The sequence below is a fragment of the Leucoraja erinacea genome, unplaced genomic scaffold, assembly GCF_028641065.1.
Source record: "Leucoraja erinacea ecotype New England unplaced genomic scaffold, Leri_hhj_1 Leri_57S, whole genome shotgun sequence".
Taxonomy (NCBI): domain Eukaryota; kingdom Metazoa; phylum Chordata; class Chondrichthyes; order Rajiformes; family Rajidae; genus Leucoraja; species Leucoraja erinaceus.
Window position 1 is genome coordinate 451,733 of NW_026576487.1, and position 13,827 is coordinate 465,559.

At 49.7% G+C, this 13,827-nt stretch overlaps 1 protein-coding gene across 1 annotated transcript in view; it reads right to left on the reverse strand.

Moving 5' to 3' along the window:
* Nucleotides 1-5,227: 5,227 nt before the first annotated feature.
* LOC129694216 (protein PRRC2A-like) overlaps nt 5,228-13,827 on the reverse strand; it is a 144,231-nt gene continuing 135,631 nt past the window's right edge. Inside the window, 4 exon segments of the mRNA XM_055630932.1 lie at nt 5,228-9,101; nt 11,178-11,249; nt 11,251-11,272; nt 13,649-13,746. Of these exon segments, the coding sequence (XP_055486907.1) occupies nt 8,892-9,101; nt 11,178-11,249; nt 11,251-11,272; nt 13,649-13,746 (402 nt within the window). The 3' untranslated portion in view covers nt 5,228-8,891.

Sequence of the window (13,827 nt, forward strand, 5' to 3'; positions counted from 1 at the left end):
GTCTCTACGTTTTCACAATGACCGCATGGGTTTTCTCCGGGAGCACTGGTTTCCTCCCACACTCCACAGACATGCAGATTATAGGTTAATTGGCTTTGTTTAAATAACATTAAAGGGCCTGTCCCACTTGGGCGTCATTTGCACGTAACGCAGAGGGCACGCCAAGATTCTGTACATCCCAAAATCCGGGGGCGCCGCGCGTGACACTGCCTAGGACATCACGCACCATGCGCGCATCACGTGCCCGTGCGTCGTGACGCATCAATAGTGTCGTGTAAATGACGCCCAAGTGGGACTGGCCCTTAAATTGTCCCGAGTGTCTAGGGCAACGCCAGCGTGCGGGGATCACTGTTGGCATGGACAAGTTTCCGCTCTGTGTCTCAAACGTAAACCAAACATTGGTCGGTGTTTCCTCGATGGGTTTTCCCAAAGGCTGCCGGTTCTACCTGCACTGCTCAGACAGATCTGGGCAGGGCCGTGTTGTGATCCACTCACCAGTGAATCACCCGGCATTATCTGCAGCGGACCAGCAAGCTTCATTTGTTTCGCCCTTGTTGCTGTGCTGCACAGGAGAACTGGAATGATGCCAACTCATGCACGGCTTTCAGCTAGAGACACAGCAAATGAACGGGCTCTTCAGCCCATCACTAGCTCACTGGGGTTGCCAATTGTCCACAATAGACAATAGATAACAGGTGCAGGAGTAGGCCATTCGGCCCTTCCAGCCAGCACCACCATTCAATGCAGTGGGACGACAGATGGCGCAATGGGCTAAGTGTTCGGCTGGCGACCGGAAGGTAGCCGGTTCGAATCCCGCTTGGAGTGCATACTGTCGTTGTGTCCTTGGGGCAAGACACTTCACCCACCTTTGCCTGTGTGTAAATGTAATGTAATTATGTGAAGCACTTTGGGGTCAATTCAAGTTGACTAAAAATGTGCTATATAAATAATACATCTTATAAATAAGATTATTATTATTATTATTATTATTATAATGCGATCATGGCTGATGATCCACAATCAGTACCCCATTCCTGCCTTCACCCCTTATCCCCCGACTCCGCTATCTTTAAGAGCCCTGTCTTAAAGCCCAAGCTTTCAAGAGAGAGCTAGATAGGGCTCTTAAAGATAGCGGAGTCAGGGGATATGGGGCGAAGACAGGAACGGGGTACTGATTGGGGATGATCAGCCACGGTCACATTGATTGGCAGTGCTGGCTCGAAGGGCTGAATGGCCTACTCCTGCACCTATTGTCTATCTAAGTATCCAGAGAACCGGCCTCCACCGCCCTCTGAGGCAAAGACCAAGCGTAGGCTTGGCGATCGCTTCGCCCAGCACCTTCGCTTAACTATTTATTTATTTATTTAAAAAAAAAAAATGAAAATATACTTTAGTCGAGAAATAAATATACAAGACATGATACTTACAAAACTCCATCCGACATTCTCTAAGGCTCTACCTACATACATTCAATACTGCATGCACAAATTTACCCCCCCACCCTTGCCACTCATGTGGCCCCCTGCCTGGGATCCCTTCCCTTATTTTGAGGGGCGTCTCCACCACACCCTGCCCCCCATGTCCAGCAGCGGAAGGACATTAGACAGTTGGCAATAACCAACCTGATCTCCCGGTGGCTCAGCACTTCAACTCCCCCTCCCATTCCCAATCCGACCTTTCTTTCCTGGGCCTCCTCCATGGCCAGAGTGAGTCCCATCGCAAATTGGAGGAGCAGCTCCTCATATTCCGCTTGGGTAGTTTACACCCCAGCGGTATGAACATTGACTTCTCCAATTTCAGGTAGTCCCTGCTTTCTCCCTCCTTCCCCTCCCCTTCCCAGCTCTCCCACAGCCCAGTCTCCACCTCGTCCTTTCTTCTTCCCGTCAATCCCCCGACCCCCCACATCAGTCTGAACAAGGGTCTCGACCCGAAACGTCACATATTCCTTCGCCTCATGGATGCTGCTATACACGCTGAGTTTATCCAGCATTTTGATCTACATACATTGGGTTTGTCTCGTATGGGACCGCCCTAGCCCCGTATTTTACCGCTACTACTCGGGTCGAGGGGACTGTCGGGTCGGAGCGCTGCATCCGGCCCCGTCTCGACATAGTGCAGCCCATGGAGTGCAGCAGCAGAGCCTCGCCCGTAGCCCAGTTGGTCGGTCGGCAGCCCAGCCAGCTGTCCGTCGACACCACTACCACCCCTTCTCATGGCCGATCATCGGCCTGGGCTAAAACTCAGCTGGCCCGCCGGCTGGGCTTTGTGAGCAGTCCAGCACCCGGGCCAACTATTGCTATTGAGGGAGTGCAGCGAAGGTTCACCAGGTTAATTCCTGGGATGGCGGGACTGTCATATGTTGATAGAATGGAGCGGCTGGGCTTGTATACTCTGTGGAGTTTAGAAGGATGAGAGGGCATCTTATTGAAAACATATAAGATTATTAAGGGTTTGGACACCCTAGAGGCAGGAAACATGTTCCCGATGTTGGGGGAGTCTAGAACCAGGGCCATAGTTCATATAAGGGGTAAGCCTTTTAGAACGGAGATAAGGAAACACTTTTTCCACACAGTGAGTGTGAAATTCTCCGCCTCAGAGGGCAGTGGAGGCCGGTTCTCTGGAAACTTTCAAGAGAGACTTAGATAGGGCTCTTAAAGATAGCGGAGTCAGGGGATATGGGGAGAAGGCAGGAACGTGTTACTGATTGGGGATGATCAGCCATGATCACGTTGTGAGTCTCTGGAATTCTCTGCCTAGGAAGGCTGGCTTTCTGGAAGCTTTCAAGAGACAGTTAGTGCCTGGTAGGTCTATTGCTAGCTGGGGAACAATGTGGACAATATGGCGTGCACAGCCTAAGGTGTAAGACAACTTGTTCTGTTTGATGTTTAAGAAGGAACTGCAGATGCTGGAACATTTGAAGGTAGACAAAAATGTTAGAGAAACTCAGCGGGTGAGGCAGCATCTATGGGGCAAAGGAACGGGTGACGTTTTGGGTCGAGACCCTTCTTCAGACTCAGACTTAATTCTGTGTGATCTTTAATTTGTGCACGCCAGGTTGCTTGTATTCATCGAAAAATGGTGGACCACGTAAAGAGGGTGGGAAGGGGAAGTAGAAGCTATTTAAAATGAAAAAATTAAATGTTCATACCGCTGGGGTGTAAGCTACTCAAGTGAAATACGAGGTGCTGCTCCTCCAATTTGCGCTGGGCCTCACTCTGACAATGGAGGAGGCCCAGGACAGAAAGGTCAGATTGGGAATGGGAATTGGAGCTGAAAAGGTTGGCAACCAAGGAGATCCCGTAGACCGAGCAAAAACGTTCAAACGGTTGCTTATTCTGCACTTGGTTTCAGAGAAACATAGAAAATAGGTGCAGGAGGAGGCCATTCGGCCCTTCGAGCCAGCACCACCATTCATTGTGATCATCCCCAATCAATAACCCGGGCCTGCCTTCTCCCCATAACCCTTGATTCCACCAGCCCCTAGAGCTCTATCTAACTCTCTCTTAAATCCATCCAGTGATTTAGCCTCCACTGCCTCTGTGGCAGGGAATTCCACAAATTCACAACTCAATGGGTGAAAAAGTTTTTTCTCACCTCAGTCTTATATGGCCTCCCCTTTATTCTAAGACTGTGGCCCCTGGTTCTGGACTTGCCCAACATTGGGAACATTTTTCCTGCATCTAGCTTGTCCAGTCCTTTTATAATTTTATATGTTTCTATAAGATTCCCACTCATCCTTCTAAACTCCAGTGAATACAAGCCTAGTCTTTTCAATCTTTCCTCATATGACAGTCCCGCCATCCCAAGGATCAATCTCGTGAACCTACACTGCACTGCCTCAATCACAAGGACGTCCTTCCCCAAATTAGACCAGAACTGTAGACAATACTCCAGATGTGCTCTCACCAGAGCTCTGTACAACTGCAGATGTATAACCGCCAATGTATTAGGAAGACCAGATGCAGTAGATGAGGTTGCAGGAGGTGCATGTGAACCTGAAAAGACTGTTGGGATTCCTGGATGGAGTCGAGGGAAGGAGGTATAAGGGACAGGCTTAGATTAGAGGTACAGCTTGGAAACAGATCCTTCGGCCCATCGAGTCCGTGCCGACCAGCGATTCCCACACATTAACACTTACCAAAGCCAATTAATCTACAAACCTGAGCGTTTTGCGAGTGTGAGAAACTGGAGCATGCAGAGAAAACCCACGTAGGTCACAGGGAGAATGTACAAACTCCGTATAGACAGCACCCGTGGTCTGGTTCGAACCCGTGTCTCGGGCGCTGTGAGGCAGCAACTCTACCGCTGCCCCACACACCAGTGTTGCAGTCAGGCACGGGAATTGCTATCAAAACATGGGACATACACACACACCCAATTTCTTGGTGGCCGGGCGCGCACGTGCACACACACGCGAGGCTTCGGCCATTAGCCCTGTGGACGGTAACATCGGGAGCTGACCTGGTTGGTGACCGACTCCGAACTCCAGCAACAGCAGCTTTGTCCGCCCCAAATCGCGAGGCTTGAACCGGCCCGTTCGCGGGGCCTTTCATCGCCCGGCAGTGGCTTCAACATCGGGATCCTCGATGCAGCTGTTTGATTTTATGCCGCGCCGGGCGATGAAAGTCCCCGCGAACGGGCCGATTCAGCCCTTAGAAAGCGGCTGATAAAATCCAGATTAAAAACATGGGGGGATTGTCCCCCACCTCTCAAAGCATGGGGGGAGACGGCCCCCATGTCCCCCCCAAGATTTCCACCCATGTGAGTGGCTTGTTTAGTGACTTGCATTCTCCAGCGTGAAGGGCCTGTCCCACCGTACAAGCTAACTCAAGAGCTCTCCCGAGTTAAAAAAAAAATCAAACTCATGGTAAGCACGTAGAATGTATGTAGCGGGTACGTCGGAGCTCGGGACGTCTCTTAGCGGCTCGTAACGCTAACAGCAGGTACTCGGGAAACGCGGTAAGCTTGTGAAGATTTTTCAACATGTTGAAAAATGACCACGAGAGCCCCGAGTACCTACGAGCGGCCATTACCGTAATTCTCTGGGTTCGAATCGGGGGAACTCTTGAATTAGCTCGTACAGTGGGACAGCCCCTTAAGGCCGCAATACCAAGAGGCAGCCAAGTGGTTCGAACAGTGGAGGTCATGGTGACCTCTTCCTCCCCCCCCACACACACACATACACACACACGCTGCCAAGCAGCGGATTGAAATACGGAGGAGCAAGTTTGCTGCAGCCCTGGAAACAGCCACTTTTATTAGGGACATTATAAATTACAGTGTGACAGTACATGAAACTGGGGCCAGGCAAACAATACGGCAGGCAGAGAGCTTCTCAACGAGCGAACCTTATCACAGAACAATTCTGGCCCATCACAAATGAGGTCACACACAATCACCAAAAGGATTTGTTTTTTCTCCCCCATCTCTCCCCCCTGTGCTTGCAATTCCTCCCTCCCCCCTGCAAATTTTTTAAATTCACTTTTGAACATGAAAGGTTTAAAAATAGTGGTAGGTCGGTACAAAAGTTGTTTTTGTGGCTTTCTTCACACACACACACATATGTATTAAAGAAAAGAGTAACATCCCCCTTGCAACTTGTTCCCTGGCGGCGCTGCCCGAGTCTTGCTGGTCCACATGATCGTGCCTGTGCTTCCACCAACGTTGATGGCTCAGGAGATGGCGGGCAGCGCAGTCAGGAGCCGTGCATTCAAACCTCGAATAAATCAGTCCGACCAAATTGTTAATAATCTCAATCCTCTAACTGGCTGCTCTTCCCAAGGACTGGAAATTATTCCGTAGGGTGGGAGGGGTGGCTCAGGTGTGACAATCCTGCCCTCCTTACCTGTTGGCTCAACATGTCCGCATGGCAAAGTGTCTAATTCCACGGATGGCGTTACTCTATGAAAGGGTGGCTTGCGTTTGTGGTGCCTTAACCATGGACCAGTTTTAAACGATGAAGACTTGGCTGGCACAAATGCAGTGGTGAAGCAAGGAATTTGCAAGTCCCAAGCGGGAGTGGAGGAAGTTTTTTTTTTAATGGTCTGCCAAAAAAAAAAGACTGGCGCAAAATGGGTCGAGATGCTGCCCTTGGATGAACGATGTCTGGACATTCGAGTTCTTCTTTCTGGACACTTGGAGGCAGGCAGTTCGCACAGTGGTTACTGCCAACCCAATGGACATTGGACGTTGTGGCCGCTTCTCCAAACTTTGCCGACTTACCTGTGGAATCTTGGGGCGGAGGGTTGGATGTGGGAAGCGGGTGGGGGTGGAAGCGAGAAACTGTGGACGGTGAACACTACCCCACCCCCCCCCGGAATTGGGCGGGGGGGTGTTGCGTGAACAGGCCCAGGGTTCCCCCGAGACTGAGGGGCAAGGGGAATAAGTCACAAGCCGAGGGCCTCGACAAAACCTGGAGGCCGACACCCCCCCCTCCCCCTCCATCACTCGGTGGAAGACTCAGAGCAGGTGGGGGAGGGGGGGAGATAAAATGAGGAACACCGGGGAGAAAAACCCCTTAAGAAGAAAAAAAAGTCTTTGAAAACTTGCACAATGTTTGAAGTTGGCGGCAGTTTGTGTCCCTTCTCTGAGCTTGACCGACTGGTAGGTGGCGATTCCGAGTCACTGTATGAGGAGGAGAACCAAAGCGTTCATCTCGCCTTTTGACGAGCGGTTCTGGCCTGCCCTCCGCCGTGGCCGGTTCTTTAACTACGCCGAGCCGCGCGGCGAGAACGGGGCGCTCGTGGTGGTGCCGGAGGAAGACCGCGTATCCGCAAACAGATACTACATCTGAACCAAGCACCGTCTCCGGTGGGGGGTGGGGGGGGGGGAAAGAGGGCGCACCCCACCAGTACAAAAACCCCAAAATATCCCACCTCCTTACCGTGGGCCAAATTCAAACAAACAAACAAACAAAAAAAAGGCATCAATGGGCTTCCTCAACTAATTCCATTTGCTTCTTCAAGCCCCGAATCTCCCGCTGAAGACTTGAACTAACAAGGCCACTAAGTCGTTGTCATTCACGTTAAACATCGAGTGGATTTTACAACTTTTGTACAGCCTAGCCTGAACAAACACTTGTCATCCCAACCCCATCTGCTCCCTACAAAATAGCAACAGCGGGAATATGTGCACTTCCTGCGTTCCAACACTCCAGACCCGTGCGTTCATACTGCCGTTCCCCACAATAACAAGCGAGCGAGGCGATTAGTCGGAAGAATTTATTAGCTGCTTACAACTCCCCTTTCCTTCAGGCAAGAACGTCGGAGTGCGGGGGGGGGGGGGGGGGGGGGGGGGGAGGGGGAGGGGGGCGGAGAAAGACACCTCCAAACAAAAAAAAAAACAAAACGAAAAGTTTGGCTGTAACTCAAGTGTTCCAAAAACAACGTTAGTGAATTTCTCGCAGATACTGGATCCCGTGAGCTTTGGCTCACGAGACAAAGAGAGGAAAAGGCAGAGGTGACAGACGGGACTGTATCTGGTAACTAGCCACGACGGGGAGCCATCTGTTAAATCTTCAGCGTTATAAAAAAACCCCCTCCCCCAAAAAAGTCTTTGCCACCTCCCACCATCCACGGGACAGACTATAGGTTCCTCGCATGGCAAGCCAGCGACAGAAATGAGCGCAGGCAGCTAGCTACGCATTCTCTCTGCCCTTTCTGACACTGCAATCGTCTGGTCTTGGGGGGCCGGACTGCCTTGTCACAGACAGAGTCACGCTAAAAATACCCTCCCCAGCGCAGTGAGTTCGTTCACTACGACGTTTCGGTAGTCGGGAGATTGGGGGGTGGGGGTGGTGGAAAGGGGCAAAGAAAAAGCACCTTTTGATCAATCTGAGATTCAAAAACGTCATTCGACGCCAGGCTAGATCCAGTTTACGGGGCAGCTAGTGAAGCTTGCTTCTAACCGTTGGTGTATGCACGCCCTTTGGGTGAGTGGGGCCATTTTTAAATCTCACAAGTTAATCTGTCCCCCTGCAGCTGCCGTTGTCCTGAAGAATGTAGCTAAATGTTAACCCCCCCAACTTCTCGAAATCGCCCAGGCTTGGAAACTGCAACGTGCGTGGGCCCAGACTGGAAACCCTGTTGCCTTCGTCTCCTGCACTGCTTTGAGACTCAATACCGACCGGGATGGTCTATCTGGGAGGGGAGGGGAGGGAAACCAACCGAAGGGAAGTTTCAAAAAAAGCCCTTGTGCGTTTTATTCATGTTGTTGTTGCAGGAACAGCTGGGATTTTGGAGGGTGGGGGGTGAGGGAAGACATCTCGCTGGTTGACGTACAGATTGCACGGATCAAAGGCAGACGTGCCTCTTAAATAGTGCGATGCCGCAGAGCGAGAGAGCCGTGGAATTAGTCATTTGTACGCGTCTACCACCATTTGCAAACATTCACAACCGTTTTTTTTGTGGAAACACAGACAAGACAGAAGCTCGGACCGATCTGTCCTCGTTACTTTTTCAAATGCTCGACTGAGTGGCCCCTCTTACTCTAAAACACCCTTTTGTGGTGTCCAAACCGATTCTAGTCTTTACGCGGCCTAGTCCCCCTCAAAGAAAGCAGATGCCTTATAAGGGATTGGCATTTATTAAGTGGATCTACAAGGACTTACTAGTTACCAATAAGATGAATGCTTCGTTATGGTAGAGAAATCTCTTTTCTTTAAAAAAGGACTGGGTCGCCTCTTCTGCCTATTCCTTTCTCCAAGTTCAGCTTCGCCATCAAGCTGCTGGATTCGGCCCGCGTGTGTAGTCCACTGAAATCAGTCACATTTCATCTTTTTTTTTTCTTTTCTAAAACAAAAAGCCATATTCCTTTGAGACAGACAAATAAAACCCCCTTGAGATGTAGATTCCTTCAGTTTTTGAGAGGCTGCAGTCTCGTCGCTTGGCCCGTCACAGTTTCTCATCCTGAGGCCTAGTGCTCGGAGGCTTGATGGGGCCGGTCCGCGCCGGCTTGGGGTTGCCCAAAGATCTGTCCCCCCTGCGTGGCTGCGCGCTGTCTCCCTCCTGCTGCTCGCTGGGGTTGCTGCTGCTGCTGCTGCGCGGAGTCACTCGCTCGAAGAACCTTTGGGTGCTCTGCAGCACCTCGGCCCGCTGCTTTGCCTGCCAGGAAAGTTCGAAACAAAAAAATAAAAAGAAAGAGAGTTTATTGTGACTTGTCTCCAGTTTCCACGGCGATTGCAGGCAGTCCCGTCTCAAACACGGCCAGGCCCGAAGGGAAGAGAAAGGCTCCATAAATTCCCCGCACGTTTAAAAAGTAGCGTTTATTTAGTGTGATACGGTGTGGAAAATAGGCCTTGATAGAGTGGAGAGTCTTGGACCACAGGACACAGGCTCAGAATTAAAGGACGATCTTTCAGGAAGGAGATGAGAAATCTCTTCAGGCACACGGTGAAATTCTTTGCAATAGATGCCTGCTGAGGGCAAGTCAATGGATATGTTTAAGGCCGAGATAGATCTTTTAGGACGGAGATGAGGAGAGATTTCTTTTGTCAGAGGGCGGTGAATGTGTTGAATTCTTTGCAACAGAAGCCTGCGGAGGCCACGTCAATGGATATGTTTAAGGCAGAGATAGATAGATTGTTGATTAGTACGGGTGTCAGGGGTTATGGGGAGAAGGCAGGAAAATGTGGTTAGGAGGGAGAGATAGATCAGCCATGATGAAATGGAGTAGACTTGATGGGCTGAATGGCCTAATTCTACTCCTATCACATGACCTTATGAACCAACACCTGCATTTCCTAGTTTAAACTATCCATATACCTGCCTAATCGTCTATGACATGTTTTTATAGTACTTCTTTTCTTATTCTTGTGTACACCCAAAATACAGGCTGTGTTTTGGGAGGCGGGAAAGTGGAAAACCATGCCACAGTTCACCAACTATATGGGCAAAGCCCACGTCAAACACTGAAATTAGCAAATTTGCAGATGACACAAAGGTGGGTGGCAGTGTGAACAGTGAGGAGGATGCTATGAGAATGCAGGGTGACTTGGACAGGTTGGGGAAGTGGGCAGATGCACGGCAGATGCAGTATAATGCGGATAAATGTGAGGTTATCCACTTTGGTAGCAAAAACAGGAAGGCAGATTACTATCAAAATGGCACCAAGTTAAGAAAAGGGGAAGTACAACGGGATCTGGGGGTCCTTGTTCATCAGTCTATGAAAGTAAGCATGCAGTAACAGCAGGCAGTGAAGAAAGCAAATGGCATATTGGCCTTTATAACAAGAGTATACGAGCAAAGAAGTCCTTCTGCAGTTGTACAGGGCCCTAGTGAGACCACACCTGGAATATTGTGTGCAGTTTTGGTCCCCTAATTTGAGGAAGGACATTCTTGCTATTGAGGGAGTGCAGCGTAGGTTCACCAGGTTAATTCTCGGGATGGCGGGACTGTTATATGCTGAGAGAATGGAGCGGCTGGGCTTAGGGTTAGGTGATCCACACAGCATTCTCTCAACCTGTGGCTGGGCTTGTACACTCTGGAGTATAGAAGGATGAGAGGGGATCTTATTGAAACAAATAAGATTATTAAGGGTTTGGACACGCTAGAGGCAGGAAACATGTTCCTGATGTCAGGGGAGTCCAGAACCAGGGGCCACAGTTTAATAATAAGGATTAAGCCATTTAGAACGGAGACGAGGAAACACTTTTTCACACAGAGAGTGGTGAGTCTGTGGAATTCTCTGCCTCAGTGGGCGGTGGAGGCCGGTTCTCTGGATACTTTCAAAAGAGAGCTAGATAGGGCTCTTAAAGATAGCGGAGTCAGGGGATATGGGGAGAAGGCAGGAACGGGGTACTGATTGGGGATTATCAGCCATGATCACATTGAATGGCTCGAAGGGCCGAATGGCCTACTCCTGCACCCTATTGTCTATTGAAGCATACAAAGGCAAAATGTAATCAGGAGGACAGTCAGACTGGTCGGAGAACTAGGATGGGGAGAGAGCAGGAAAGCAAGAGTTACTTGATGTTAGAGGGGTAAATATTCATGGCAAAGATGAAACAAAATGCTGGAGTAACTCAGTGGGACAGGCAGGGTGGGTGACAAAATGGCTGACGTTTCTTCAGACATCAGTCTCTCCGTCATGACAGTCTCTCCAGACTGGTTTCACATTCCGGCCCAACATCGCACTCAATGTCCACCAGGGAGTTGGAGAAGGAGCACAAAGATGCTTACCTGTTGGGACACGTTCCCTCTGAAACACGGCAGGGGATTGATGCCGCACTGGGCAGGTCCAGGCGACTTTCCCCCGGGGGCTCGTAGTGCCAGGCCTGGGGAGGGGGGGGGGGGGGGGGGGGGGAGATTAAAAAAAAAAAAAAAAACACACAAATGAAAGATTCAGAGGACGCATTCTCACCACCACGTCTACCATTGTTAAGCCGAGCTCCTGTATCCGCCCCACTTCAGTGACCGTCAAGTAAGCTCGTCCGGCTCGGACATCAAAAAGGTTCCCACCCGAAACGTCACCTCTCCACAGATGCTGCCTGACCCGCTGAGTTACTCCATCACTCTGTGAAACGTCACCTATCCATGTTCTCCACAGATGCTGCCTGACCCACTGAGTTACTCCAGCACTCTGTGAAACATCACCTATCCATGTTCTCCACAGATGCTGCCTGACTCGCTGAGTTACTCCAGCACTCTGTGAAACGTCACCTATCCATGTTCTCCACAGATGCTGCCTGACCCACTGAGTTACTCCAGCAATCTGTGAAACGTCACCTATCCATGTTCTCCACAGATGCTGCCTGACCAGCTGAGTTACTCCAACATTTGGTTTCTATTTTTTGCAATAAACCAGCATCTGCCGTTCTTTGTTATCACACCATGACTTTATACTAAACCCCTGGTGTGACTGCAAAGCCTCTTACACTCACTGCAAAACCTGCATTGGCCAATCCCCCTTACAAACAGAATATAAAAGACAACAGATTTCAATGTCAGGGTTATGGGGTGAAGGCAGGGGAATGGAGTTGAGAGGGGAAGATAGATGGCAGAGTAGACTTGATGGGCCGAATGGCCTAATTCTGCTCCTATAACTTTAGTTTTTGTCACATGTACAAAGGTATATGAAAAGCTTTTGTTGTGTGCTAACCAGTCAGCAGAAAGACAATAGATGATTACAATCGAGCCATTTACATGTGTATCAATACACATGATGAGGGAATAGTGGAAGGTAAAACCAGTAAAGTCCGATCAAAGATAGTCCGAGGGCTACTGATGAGGTAGATAGTAGCAAAGGCAGACACAAAATGCTGGAGTAAGTCAGCGGGTGAGGCAGCATCTCTAGAGAGAAGGAATGGGTGACGTTTTGGGTCGAGACCCTTCTTCACACTGACTTCAGGGGACTGGGTGGGCCAGAGCTAAAATGTAGTCAGAGACAGTAAGACTGTTGGAGTAACTAGGGAGAGGGATGGGTAAAGCAAGGGCTATATGAAGTTAGAGAAGTCAATGTTCATACTGCTGGGGTGTAAACTACCCATGCAAAATGCGAGGTGCTGCTCCTCCAATTTGTGCTGGGCCTCACTCTTGACAATGGAGGAGGCCCAGGACTGAAAGGTCAGATTGGGAATGGGAGGGGGAGTTGAAGTGTTGAGCAACCGGGATATCAGGTAGGTCGAGGCGGATTGAGCAGAGGTGTTCAGCGAAACGATCGGCGAGCCTGCGCTTGGTCTCGCCGATGTACTGAAGGTTACTTGAAGTTGAAGTCAATGTTCATACCGCTAGGGGTGTACGCTTGCCCAAACAAAATCTGAGATGCTGTTCGTCCAATTTGCGTTGGGCCTCACTATGACAGTGGTGAAGGCCCAGGATAGAATGCAGAACAAGTAGATAGTAGCTTGGGAAACTGAGACAATAGACAATAGGTGCAGGAGGAGGCCATTTGGCCCTTCGAGCCAGCACCGCCATTCAATGTGATCATGCCTGATCATCCACAATCAGTACCCCGTTCCTGCCTTCTCCCCATATCCCCTGACTCCACTATTTTTAAGAGTCCTATCTAGCTCCCTCTGGAAAGTATCCGGAGAACCTGCCTCTGAGGCAGAGAATTCCACAGACTCACCACTCTCTGTGAGAAAAAGTGTTTCCTCGTCTCCGTTCTAAATGGCTTACTCCTTATTCTTAAACTGTGGCCCCTGGTTCTGGACTCCCCCAACATCGGGAGCATGTTTTCTGCCTCTAACGTGTCCAAACCCTTAACAATCATATGTTTCAATGAGATCCCCTCTCATCCTTCTAAACTCCAGAGTGTACAAGCCCAGCTGCTCCATTTTCTCAGCATATGACAGTCCCGCCATCCCGGGAATTAACCTGGTGAACCTACGCTGCACTCACTCAATAGCAAGAATGTCCTTCCTCAAATTAGGGGACCAAAACAGCACACAATACTCCAGGTGTGGTCTCACTAGAGCTCTGTACAACTGCAAAAGGACCTCTTTGCTCCTGTACTCAACTCCTCTTGTTATGAAGGCCAACTGGGCAAAACTGCACACAATACTCCAGGTGTGGTCTCACTTGGGCCCTGTACAACTGCAAAAGGACCTCTTTGCTCCTGTATTCGATTCCTCTTGTTATGAAGGTATAAAGACAACCTTATGCTACAAATACCGAGACAAATCTAGACACGGTCAGCATAAACCTCTCACCTGAACATTGTCTGTGAAGGAACAGTATAACCAAGTGCACCAGGAGACTGATTCATCTTCCTGTCCAAATGAAATGCCTTAGGATCCACTGGATTAACCTGCATTATATATACACATATAAAAAAGAGCACTATGGTTAACATGCAAGGAAGGCAATTATAATCTCATGCTGAAATTTG